The sequence below is a fragment of the Herpailurus yagouaroundi genome, unplaced genomic scaffold (genome assembly GCF_014898765.1).
Source record: "Herpailurus yagouaroundi ecotype Mexico unplaced genomic scaffold, PumYag 77, whole genome shotgun sequence".
Classification (NCBI taxonomy): domain Eukaryota; kingdom Metazoa; phylum Chordata; class Mammalia; order Carnivora; family Felidae; genus Herpailurus; species Herpailurus yagouaroundi.
Genome location: NW_024412388.1, coordinates 19,454,491 through 19,466,993, shown reverse-complemented (window position 1 = coordinate 19,466,993; position 12,503 = coordinate 19,454,491). Strand labels below are relative to the sequence as shown.

At 48.9% G+C, this 12,503-nt stretch overlaps 1 protein-coding gene across 2 annotated transcripts; it reads left to right on the top strand.

The window, feature by feature from the left end:
- Window positions 1-1,594: 1,594 nt before the first annotated feature.
- On the top strand, window positions 1,595-7,632 carry STMN1 (stathmin 1). 2 transcript variants are annotated; one of them, XM_040465541.1, is made up of 5 exons: window positions 1,595-1,657; window positions 3,323-3,395; window positions 3,885-4,057; window positions 6,382-6,573; window positions 7,110-7,632. In XM_040465541.1, exons 2-5 carry the CDS (start codon window positions 3,383-3,385, stop codon window positions 7,179-7,181), a joined length of 450 nt encoding a protein of 149 aa, XP_040321475.1. In that variant the 5' UTR covers window positions 1,595-1,657; window positions 3,323-3,382; the 3' UTR covers window positions 7,182-7,632. The 2 variants fall into 2 exon arrangements, with proteins under 2 accessions (XP_040321475.1, XP_040321479.1); XM_040465545.1 differs by lacking the exon at window positions 1,595-1,657 and adding an exon at window positions 2,615-2,636.
- The last annotated feature ends 4,871 nt before the right edge of the window (window positions 7,633-12,503 follow it).

Sequence of the window (12,503 nt, the reverse complement as noted above, 5' to 3'; positions counted from 1 at the left end):
GAGGTCTTATCCCCACCCCTCTCCAGCCTTTCTAATGATTTTTGAGATTTCACTCAGAAAACTGACAGATGGAAACACCTGGCTGTTTTGTGGCTAAGTTTGGTCTGAGAGGGAGAAGCCTTTCAGGGCTTAGAATCTGAATTATTCCTGTTCCTGCTCACATGCTAAGGGAAAACCACTTAGATTGGGGGCGGGGGAGAGGCTGACCCCACACAAGGGCGATTGTTGGAGAAAATGCCACAACAAGCATATTTCAGCCAACAGCCAATTGCTAATTGTTTGCTTTGTGTGGGGTGTCTGCTGCCTGTATGATCTAGTTTTCCTTGTCTCAGGCACCTATTGTATTTATCTCTAGTACATCCCTAGAGACTAGCTGGACATGGAGAGTCTTTCAAAATTAGGGCTGTTGTTTCAGCAGTTAGTCATTTTCGTTTCTTGGTATGGGAAAACTGAACCCGTGGATTCATGAAATGAAGGTGTCCTTCTGCCCAATGAGGATCGCAAAGCAGACACGTTGGTGTTATGGCCACCACCCGAATCCCAAAGACACAGCCTTGGTCTGGGGAATGGGAGGAGGGATCTGGAAACCATGTTCATTTTATTTTCCTTCTGGCCTTTTTGTGGGAGGAGGGAGGCCAGTCATTCTAAGATAGCTCCGGTCAATTTCCTTTGTAGCTCTGCTGTACTTCTCATCTAACCAGGCCAGGAGGAACCGTGACCTTGTGGCTCCCCCTTTTGTTTTGATTCTTTAAAAGGGCCCAGCACTGCACTGGGGAGCACGTGCTCCAAGAACAAAAGCAACACTTAACTGCAGTCTGTGTAGTCTAGAACTGCTTTTGCTCTTCCTTCCCTATCATCAGGCAAAAGGCTAGGCTGAACAGATGGAGTCTGCATTTAAGCAAAGGAGATCAAATTCCAGAGCCTCACGCCTTCCCCCCCACTGTTCTCTGGTCACCAGCTCCAGGACCCGAGCATGGTAGGGAGAAGGCACACAGTGAGGAAGGGCCACGCCCAGGACCTGTTAACTGAGTGGGTAAGGGATTATGATGATGTCACAATGCAGGTTACATGCGGGTTTCGAGGTAGGGCGCTGGGTTGCAGAGGGCCTTATAAGGGCAGAGAGTGGCATTGTCCTCTAACAAGGGCTTGGGCGTCTTAGGTGGCAGCAGGGGGTGTAGCACCGGAGAAGCCCATCTCTGTCCGAGCGTTGCCCTTGGGGCGATGCGGGGCACGTGGCTCAACAGAGGCGGAGTCCAGTCGGCCACCCTCTGAGAGGTACAGAGGGACCCCGCCCCGCCCGACCCCGCCCTTTTCCTAGAGATTGGAGGGCTGGTTCAGACCCAGGCTAGGGGCCATCGTATAACCCTCTTCCAAGGCCAGACAACCGCCCCGTCCCCCTGCACACACCCGGGAGACCCCCAAACGCGGCCAACCCTTCGCATTGTCCGCCTACCCGGCCAGCCTGAACTACACTTCCCGAGGTGCTTGGGGGTCCCGAGGGGCGGGGCCACTGGGTTGGGGGGAGGGGTCGGCACGTGCCGCGGCTCTCAGCCAATAGGAAGCCCGGTCGGGAGGTCACGTGCCGCTGTTTGGCGCTTTTGTGCGCGCCCGGGTCTGTTGGTGCTCAGAGTGTGGCCAGGCGGCTCGGACCGAGCAGGTGGGTGCGGGGCTCTTGGAGGAGGCGGCGGGAGGCTAGGGGCCAGCGAGAGGGACGCGGCCGGCGGGAGGGGCCGGGCCATGGCAGCGGCCCCCTGCTGGAGGGCGGCGGGCGTGGCCGCGGGCCCCAAGAGGGGCTTGCGGGCGGGGGTCTCTCCGCTTTGTGTGTGGCTCGGGCGGAGTCTCGGCTTTGTCCCCGCTCCCTGGGGGCGCGGCTATCGTGGGGAGGGGGCGCGGCCAGCTGGGCAAGTCTTTGGTGTTAGCCCGGGGTGCAGTCGTGGAGACAATAGGGGGCGTGGGCCTTCGTTTGCCTCCTTCCTTCCCTGTGCAGTCGCGGCCCCACTGGGGTCCCCATTGTTTGAAGGGGCGGGGCGGCTCTAGGGAGCAGCGGTTTTAGGGCCAGACTGCCGGCGACTAGGGCCTCGCCCAGTGACTAGGGCCGAGCCGGAGAGGCTGACACCCCACGAGAGCAATCCTGTTCTCGCGGCGAGGGGCACAGACAACTAGGCTGGAGGCAGGTTGGGAGGGAGTGAAGGGAGGAGGTGGCGGGCCGATGGCGGGGCTATCCCACGGCCAGTTCCCCGGGCCTGCCCCACCCGCCGAGCTGCTGCAGGGGTGGGGGGTGGCCTCGAGATGTTTTTGGCGGGAGTTGGGGGGGGGGGGGTTCGTCAGCGCGGGGCTAGCCCGGGAAGGGCGGAGTTACCCAGATAGGACCGTTAGCCCCGCCCATCCCTCCCCTTCCCACGCGCGCGGGCTCCGGGGTGTTGTGAGTTCGGGGAGATTCGAAAAGGCGCGGGGAGGAAGGGGGCGGGGCCAGGGGCCGGAGCGCAGGGCGTGCTCTGATTGGCCGGGGGCGGCCACCCGCTTTTCCTCGCTTTGACCGGGGCCACGCCCATCCTGGGTCCGGTGCTGCGTCTCATGCTCTGCCGGAGTTAGACCGTTTCGTTGCCTCGGATTTTAATTTCCAGCTGTTGGAATCTGTAATCTTATGTCTTCTTACCAGGCTGGGGTCTACAAGGATAATGACCTTAAAAAAATCGGGGGGGGGGATGTAGAATTTTTCATGATATAAGGCAGCAAATACTACAACCTAAAGCCTAGAGGTTCATAAAACTGATTAATTTTGCCCGCTGTTGGATAAGGAGCTTAGGCCCCAAGAACAATAGGAGTTCAACATTATTGGTTAATAGTAGCTTGGGCGTTTTGTTTTCCACCATGGCAGACACAGACAAAGCAGGGGTGGGTATTTCATTTGCACAATGAGTTGTAGGCAGTATTAAGATGGCTCCGGTCTCACTGTTGAGTTGAATCTGGAATATCTTCTCGCTGATTGCGGGGGGGCGTGGGGGGGGTATTTTAGAGTTTATAGGAGAAAAATATATATTGTGACTTAACCTTGTCTAAATTTAAAATCGCGGAGATGTTTTTTGAACAGGCAAGCTCAGTTGACTTGATTTTCTGAAACCAATGTTCTATTTAGTTCACATTTACCAATGTTTCAGTATTTTCTAGATTTTTATGATTTTCTAGTTAATGATGTCTTATTTAATTCCACAGTAGTGATTTTCCTGACACTGATTTATGTGGATGTTATTTGAGGTCCCTTTGGATCAATGACCTAGAAATGCAAAGAAATTGATTGCATGCTTTTAAAAATCGTTTTCAGGGTTTTCCTTGCCAGTGGATTGTGTAGAATACACTGCCAGTCTCTTGTCTTCTGTTCACCATGGCTTCTTCTGGTAGGTAATCTATTTGGAAAAGCTGAATACTGATGGGTTTAGGGTTTTATAATAGGAGATGGATTCAGGCCTCAAGCCATTAATTTGGCAGTTGTGTTTTGGTCTTATAAATAAAAACCCATTTTATAAATCGGAGAATAAAGAAGAAAAAATATCACTTGAATATACTGAGAGCTTGTAATTGTTTCACCATTTGATGATTTGGCTTGGTCTAGAGCAAAATTGTGGAGTTTTGCACAAGTCTTTCTTTTATTTATGAAAGTGATTGTCAAGCTCTGATATCTCAGAATGGTATTTATTAATCCAAAAATACTGCGCTTTGGTTTTCTGAGAGGTGGTATTTACGTAATTTCTTGCCTGCAAACGGAAGCTTCATCAGCCCTAAATCTTTTCATTAAATTGATTTAGTTTTTAGAAAATTACAGGATAGTTTATTAGCATAGGAAAACCCCATGTTTCTGAATACGTTATAAATATGATCAAATCCAGATATCCAGGTGAAAGAACTGGAGAAGCGTGCCTCAGGCCAGGCTTTTGAGCTGATTCTCAGCCCTCGATCAAAAGAATCCGTCCCAGAGTTCCCCCTTTCCCCTCCAAAGAAGAAGGATCTTTCCCTGGAGGAAATTCAGAAGAAATTAGAAGCGGCAGAAGAAAGACGCAAGGTAAACATCACAATTCACAGAGAACAGGGTATTTATTTATGTAATGTGGCAAATCAGTTTTATTTCCATAACAGGAGAAAAACAGTTGTAGCTAGATGTGATTATTACACATCTGTGTAATTACACACTGTGTAAATTACATATGCCAGGAAGAAGAAAAGGCCAGGCATCACTTACTGAACTCCTATTATGTACCAAGTCCTTCACTTCTATTTTTCTTTAATACAATGACCCTAAAGGGTAGATGTCTGAGATACTGAAAGGAGAAAATGGTCTTGAGAATGTTGTCATCTTCCCATGTCCTGTAGCTAGTGAGTATCGTAGCCAGAATTCAAGCCTGTTTGTCTGAAACCAAAGTTCCTGCCTCTCTCATGCTTTCTCTTTGAAAAATAGATTTGTTGGTGCATGATTTCTTTTTCTTTCCCTTTTTTGGGGGAGGAATTAGTTCGGTGTGGTTTGTGTGTGTTGTGTCTGTGGGTTTTTTTGTTTTGTTTTGCTTTTTGAGAGCTGTACAATAAAAACATTTTAGATTGCTGGTAATGTGATTGTGTTGCTCCACTGGCATGATGATATTAGGGCAGTTTTTCTCTTACCTAAGCAATTCTGTAAAGGATCCATTTTCAAAAACAAATCCGAAGAATCAACAAGTATGGAAATGCTTGTTATAGAAAAATTGAGAATCACAAAAGTTTATGCATAGAAAATTAAAAATATTCATTATCCTACTTCCCAGAAATAACCATTGTTAACGTTTTGGTGCATTTCCTTCCATCCAATATTATTCTTTTCATGAAGAACTTTATATAGAAATTCCCATTTCATTCCCTTCCAACAACCCTGATTGAGGTGAGTGGGTTTAATTTTAAAATTAGGGAGGGGCGCCTGGCTGGCTCAGTCAGTACGGCATGTGGCTCTTGATCTTGGGGTGGTGAGTTCAAGCCCCGTGTTGGGTGTAGAGTTTATTTAATGAAAAAAAAATTTTTTTTAATAAAATTAGGGAAAGTAGGCACAAGAAGGTGAAGCGGTAACCTGCCCCTGACCAACACAGTTAATGCAATTTGAAGTCTAACACATCTAACCACATACACACATACACAGGCCCCTGTTTAAGCTGCTGTAACATGCACCATGGACATTTCAGTGCTACATGTCATGTATATGTGCACTGACCCACGGTCAACCCTGCGCGTGATTCATTTCTCCAGGAAGAGTGGCAGTGTGTGCAAGGCTGGGTCCTCTCTACCTGTTTCTCTGTGCAGATAGAGTTCCTATGGAGGTTCATGGAGTTTTTGAGTTTGTGGAGGAGATGCGGCCAGTAGCTGGACAAAAAAAATTAAGGAGTCGTCACCCAGCCCTGTCGTCACCAGCCCGTGCTTTTATGCAGTAACTGCCTAAATGTAGTGACACTTCCCCTGACTGGGGTTTCGCAGAAGAGAACCAGTGGCAGGTGCTCTTCGGTTTTTGTGCAAGTCAGTGATACTTCCAAGCACATCAGAATCTATTTGGTAACAAGCCATCCCGAGTCTGTTGAAGGAGGCACACTGTGGTAACAGAGCTCCAGTGGTCTGGAAGTGAATGCAGCTTCTAAAGAGAAGGGCTGATAAGTTTTTCCTCGAAACAGAACTCTCTCTAGTAATCTGGGGTCTTAGTCTTTTTTTTTAAATTTTTTTTTTCAACATTTATTTATTTTTGGGACAGAGAGAGACACAGCATGAACGGGGGAGGGGCAGAGAGAGAGGGAGACACAGAATCGGAAACAGGCTCCAGGCTCTGAGCCATCAGCCCAGAGCCCGACGCGGGGCACGAACCCACGGACCGCGAGATCGTGACCTGGCTGAAGTCGGACGCCCAACCGACTGCGCCACCCAGGCGCCCCTGGGGTCTTAGTCTTAAATTCCCTATCATTCATAGATTTTTCTTTTTATCGATATGGTTGCATTTTTTCATAATAAGCTAATTTTCTTTGGGTGGACTTTCAAGTTCAAGAGCCAGATTCTTTACAGTACAGCTCCTTTGTCGCGTGCACCTCACTCAAGTCCTCTTGCTACCATTAAGCAGTAAATCTTACAGGGATTCCCTTAAAGAACAGTAGTGCAAGACTCTGAACCAACCTGGGCAGTTTTCCAAAGTAAATACGAATACCCGAAAAACAGTATGGTTTTCACCGTATTTTGAGACGGATAATTCAGGCCCTTGACTTAGGTGTTGTTTAAGGAGATTTCATTTTCTGTCTCTCTTCAGTCCTCCCGATTAATCGTTTCTTTTGTCATCGTACCTAATGCTAAATAAACGTCCGAGAGTCTAGCCTCTTACACATTTTTCAGTCCCACGAAGCCGAGGTCTTGAAGCAGCTTGCTGAGAAGCGGGAGCATGAGAAAGAAGTGCTTCAGAAAGCGATCGAGGAGAACAACAACTTCAGTAAAATGGCGGAAGAAAAGCTGACCCACAAAATGGAAGCCAACAAAGAGAACCGAGAGGCACAGATGGCTGCCAAACTGGAGCGCTTGCGGGAGAAGGTTGGTGTCCCAGCCTGGCTTGGAGAGGGTCAAGAGCTTGAAGTCTGCCCCAATGAGGTGGCCTGAACTAATGGCCTTGATCTAGGTGGTTGGTGTCTTCGTCACCAGTTTCAGGCCCTGACACATTAAATGACAGGTATCTTATTTTAGAATAAGGTGGAGCAGGGCTCCTGGCTGGCTCAGTCAGTGGAGCGTGCGATTTTTCTTGCTCTCGGGGTCGGGGTTCAGGCTCCACGTTGAATGGAGAGATGACTTAAAATCTAAAATCTTTAAAAAATATATTAAAATGAAATAAGACAGACTATGCAGTAATTTCCAGAGTAGTTGTACATTCTGTGGAAGAGTCGTAGGAGGCTCAGTCAGTAGGTTCCCCGAGTGACCCAAGGAAGCTGGAAGATCATGTTTAGAATTCTAAGTATGCGATGTGATTCCCACTGATATATAATACACGCCCTGATGCTGCCATTGGGACTGTTGGGGTGAGCGCCTTGGCAGGCTTTCGAATTAGACTGATGACGAATGCCGTTTCTTCACAGGACAAGCACATTGAAGAAGTACGGAAGAACAAAGAGTCCAAAGACCCTGCTGATGAAACTGAAGCCGACTAATTTGTTCTGAGAACTGACTTGCTCCCCTTCCCCTTCCCAAACATCCAAAGACTGTACTGGCCAGTGTCATTTTATTTTTGCCCTCCTGACAAATATTCTAGAAGCTGATGTAGGACTGTATAGGTAGACCCAGACTGTATGATGTTGTTTTAGGGGCTAAAGGGGAGAAACTGAAAGTGTTTTACTCTTTTTCTAAAGTGTTGAAGTCTTTCTAATGTAGCCATTTTTCTTGTTGCATCTTTTCTACTTCAGCACACCTGGTGTGCTGGGTTAATGGCTAGTACTGTATTGGCTCTGTGAAAACCTGTTTGTGAAAAGAGTATGTAGTGGCTTCCTTCAAACTGTTAGATGCTGAATATCTGTTCACTTTTAAATCCCAATTCTGTCCCGATCTTACCAGATGCTACTGTACTTGAATGGTTAATAAAACTGCACAGTGCTGTTGGTGGCAGTGACTTCTTTCTCTACAGGTAATAAACTGTGACGTGTTAGAGGCCCTCCTGGTTGCTGTTTGTTCCAGACGGGGCCTCTGGCCTCCAGAAACACCCCGTGCACACATCACCGAAAGTTCTCTGCCCCAGAGTGGTCCTGCTTTGTCTTCTTCCACAATCCTCACTGTGTTTTGATGCCCCGCCCAGATCAGCTGTCCCGATGGTCTTTCAGATGTTTATTCACAAACAAGCTTATTTTTGTTCCCATGTCCCGGTTAAAAAGGCAGATTAAGGCATGGGCTTCGTGGGCTTTCTAGAGAAGGCTTCAGAGGAAATCTGGAGATCCTAGTTAGAGGTATTTGACAGTGTATTTGCTTTATGTTACCAGTGGGGTGGGGATGTGCCCTCCAGTGCTTTACTGCCGAAGAAGCCATGACTCCAAAGTGGGAATATTCGTCTAATCCTCTGCGCCCATGTAGCAACCTTCTGGGAAGAGGTTAAAGGGAGCCTTATTTTCTAGAGTAGCGTCTGATCTGAGTGGTTAAGGTTCGCAATCTACTTCATCTTGTATCCAGAGGTGATGATATTCACCATTGTCAGAGCTTTGCTTCTCAACTCAGGGAAAGCCTTTGGCAGCTTTCCTTGGTGCTATTTGGGAAATGGCCTTAATTGCCTAGGATTATTTGCTTCGACATCTGTATAAAAGCCCTTGGAAGCCACGCATCTGTAGTGAGAGGTGAGACAGTGCCGGTGGCCAGACTGCAGGAGGGTCTGCTGGTTGCCTTGCACGTGCTTCCTCGGCTCTGGCTTTATCAACCGGAGGCCAGTGAGTGAGCCAAGTTTATACTCAAATTGGGAAGGATTATGAGCGTTTGTGATGCCTTGAATTGGCCTCCAGATTTACTTAGACCAAGATGATCAGTTGTAGTTCTGGGGGAAAAAGCTGAATTTAAAGGGCTATGGCCACGTGGGGCAACACAGGAACAAGATCAAGTGGAGTTTAGTAGAACGATAGTTCAGACGATAGGACAAAGTGAGGCTTGTGCAGGGACTCAGCGTTTTTCATCCTCAGCCTCTGGCACGGAGCAGTTAGAGGTTGGCACGGGTGACCTGGTCCCTGGAGGGATCTTTTAGATGCCGGTTTTGCGTAACTGGGACATAAAGACCGTGTGAAGATAGAAATTTGTGTTGACACTCGGCATCCTACAGATGGCAGTGAACTTCGTGTTCGTATAAGACCGGTAGAGAAGGGAGCAGAGTTTAGGAAATAGCCTGAAAAGAGTCCAGATGGGCTGAGGGAGGATACCCCACCCAGTTAGTTCCCACCAACCCCGTGGTGGCTCTGACTTAATACCACAGTGGTCCTGAGTTCCCACCTCGTGACAGTGATGCGTCACAAGGAACTGAAGGCCTGATGCTTCTTACCGTGACCTCAAAAAATCCCGGCTTTCTGGTTCACCTCTGACCTTCGGAGAGGCACTTAGCCCTGGGCCTCAGTTTTCTCCTAAAATAAATATAAAATAAAAATAAATTTAAAAAATAAAAATCAAATTAAAATGAGAAGCCTGAGCTAGGCTAGTGAAATCTCTTTTCATTCAAATTCTAGGCCTACAACTTGGAGGGAAGGAGCAGTGGGTGCCTGTGAGTGGGGAGTGCCTGAGCACTTCCCCAGCCTGGGCGTCCTCTGTCCTGTCTTCCAGTGCCCATCCCCCAGTGGGGCCGCCTCCCCTGACAGCACTCCAGGCCAGGCGGTGTGACCTCAGCCTGGGGGCTGTCATCAAGGAGCACACTCCATTCCTTTTAGCTTGAGTGGAAACTGAAGCTTGTCTCTTCCTCCTGGGACCTTTGTGCTTAGACATGGGATGGGCAGGCCTTGGTGGAAAAGAGATATTTGAGGGGCGCCTGGGTGGCTCAGTCGGTTAAGCATCTGACCTCGGCTCAGGTCGTGATCTCGCCGTTTGTGAGTTTAAGCCCCGCGTCCGGCTCTGTGCTGACAGCTCAGGGCCTGGAACCTGCTTTGGATTCTGTGTCTCCCTCTCTCTCTCTGCCCCTCCCTTGCTCACTCTCTGTCTCTGTCTCTTGATAATAAATAAATGTTAAAGGAAAAAAAAAAATGGAGCTTTCCCCAGGGGTGCCTGCGTGGCTCTGTTGGTTAAGCAGCCGACTTTGGTTCAGGTCATGATCTCCTGGTTCATGAATTAAAGCCCTGTATCAGGCTGTGTGCTGACAGTGCAGAGCCTGCCTGCTTCAGATCCTCTGCCCCTTTGTCTCTGCACCTCCCCCACGTGCTCCTGCTCTCGTGCTCTCTCTTTCTCTTTCAAAATAAACTTGAAAGAAAGAAAGAAAGAAAAGAAAGAAGGAAGGAAAAGAAAGAGAAGGAAAGAGAGAGAAAGAGAAAGAAAGAAAAAGAAAGAAAGAAAGAAAGAAAGAAAGAAAGAAAGAAAGAAAGAAAGAAAGAAGAAAGAAAGAGAAAAAGAAAAAGAAGGAGCTTTCCCTTTGGGCAGAATGTTGGATTAGGTGCCCAGGAAGTTCGAACCATGTTTTGACCACTGAGGTTTCTCCCCACTGAGCTGAAGTTCAAGGCCCCAGAAACACTGCTGACACTTCAGTCCCTTGCCATTTGCCTCCTGCCTCTTGGGCCAGGTCATTCAGAAGGTCCAAAGGGCCCTGTGGCTGAGACCTCTGCCCGCCGAAGCTGGTATTCTGCACTGAAGGGGCATGGGGAAGATTTTCTGCCTTGGTTTATACATGCCCCCAGAGTTTTAAAGCTTAGTTAAGGGTTTGAGGAGCTTAAAATGCAGCAGCCTCAGTGGAGGGGGCTCTCGCCCATAGCTGAAAGGCCCAGTCTTCTCCCGGTATGGTCAAGAACGGTACCTTCCCTGTCCTTGGGCACCAGATCCTACTGTGAAGTGGACAGAGAGGGTAAGAAACAGAGGCAGAATAGCCAGATGCCCATGGCCACCACCTCAGCAGAATGGCGGTTACCAGGGGACTGAGCCTCTGTACGTACAGGAGGCCTCCCACTGCCCTTGCTGGCAGGAAGCCCAACATCACTGGGGGGGGGGGGGGAAGTCCCTGCCACACCTAGGCCCCCCTCTTGTGTGCAGCAGCTTATTATTTGCCTGATCTCAATGAGTCCCCAGAACAACCCTATGACATTATCTTACCCACTTTACAGGCAAGAAATGAGGCAACTGAGACTCAGATCAGGTGATTTGCCAAAGTGACATACCTAAGGGTGTGGGGTCAGGAATCAAACCCTAACTTTTAACCCCCAGCTCTACTGCAGCACCTTACATATCACAAATGAATTATTAGGCAATTATTTGTTTCGAGTATGTCTCCCCAGCTAGAATGAAGGGTCGCAGAGAGCAGGAACTGTGCCTGTCACATTCACCGCTGGATCTCTGGCTCTGAGACTGGCATACAGTAGGAGGTTAATAAATCTGTGCTGAATTAAATCATGATGAGTGGACCAGTGACTCTTATGGTCCACCTCGGGGCACTTGCTTTGTCCTCTTCTTGTGTGGACCCCATGGGAAGTCATTCCGATTTTCTAGAAGCACAAGATGGCTCTGCCCTGGTTTGCAGATCGGCCTCGGAGGTGCCCTACACTTAATGGCATCCTTTCAGATCCAAAGGCACAAACCCGTGGCCTGCAGTCAGAATCATCGGTCTGCAGGCAGGATGTGTTCAGCATGTGCTGCTTAAATGTTTGAATGAGTTGACAATTAATTCCACTAGAAAATTTGATTTCAGGCTTATCTTGAAAAACCTGGAAGATCTGGCAACCCTGGGCTCACAGTCCCGCCCAGACACAGTCGGCAGGCTCTGGGCAGCTGCTGCCACCTTGAGGTGGGATGTGCGCACTACAGCAATCGGTCCTCTGGCCCGCCCACTTCTGTCCTTGACCGGACCCAGGGCCGGGCTGTATGTAGGCCTGCCTTTGCTGTCCCTGACACAGATGACAGCAACACCATCAGTCAGTCAAACTTTTTTTTTGTAGGTCAAAGGTCCAATTGGTACAAAAGGAAATACAATAAAAAGCGACTCCCCTCCCTCTGATGTCCCCTAGCTCTGTCCCCTGAGGCCACAGGTCCCTAACTGTCCCACAGACATGCTGCACTTCCCTTAGCACAGTCTCCAAATGCTTGCTGGCACCTCTGAGGGGCCAGACACCAGCTGGGCAGCAGAGTCACATGACAAATTTTCAAAATAGACTCTGGGACCCTCATCAGACCTTTGGAGGTAGAATTTCTAAAATCGGAGTCTAGGTGTCTAGATTTTTTTTTTTTAATTTTTTTTTTTTTAATGTTTATTTTTGAGAGACAGAGAGACAGAGCATGAGCTGGGGAGGGCAGAGAGAGAGGGAGACACAGAATCCGGAGCAGGCTCCAGGCTCGGAGCTGTCAACCCAGAGCCCGACGCGGGGCTCGAACTCACGAACCGTGAGATCATGACCTGAACCAAAGTCGGATGCTTAACCGACTGAGCCATCCGGACGCCCCTAGATTTTTTTTTTTTTTTTTTTTTAGAACCCACAATGTTTTCTGTTCCTCAGCAAGACAGAGACCACCGTACTCAAGGTGTACCGTCCCTAAAACAGTTTCCACTCTTCATTCCCCCAAAGTCTGGCAGAGATGGGCCCAGAGCTACAGCCATCGAGGCCACTGCTCAGTTGTGCAGACTGTACCCTGCCTGGGGGCACTCAGCCAGGGCCTGAAATCTGGCCAGACCCTCACACCAGGCCACGTTACACCACCGCCCTCCCAGCCCACAGAGGAGCGGCACCTCTTCTGAATTTACCTTGTCAACCATTCAATGCAAATCCAGGGAGACGTGCGCTATGCAGATGGGGGCTCCTCAGTGCAGCTGTAGGCCCAGGACGACT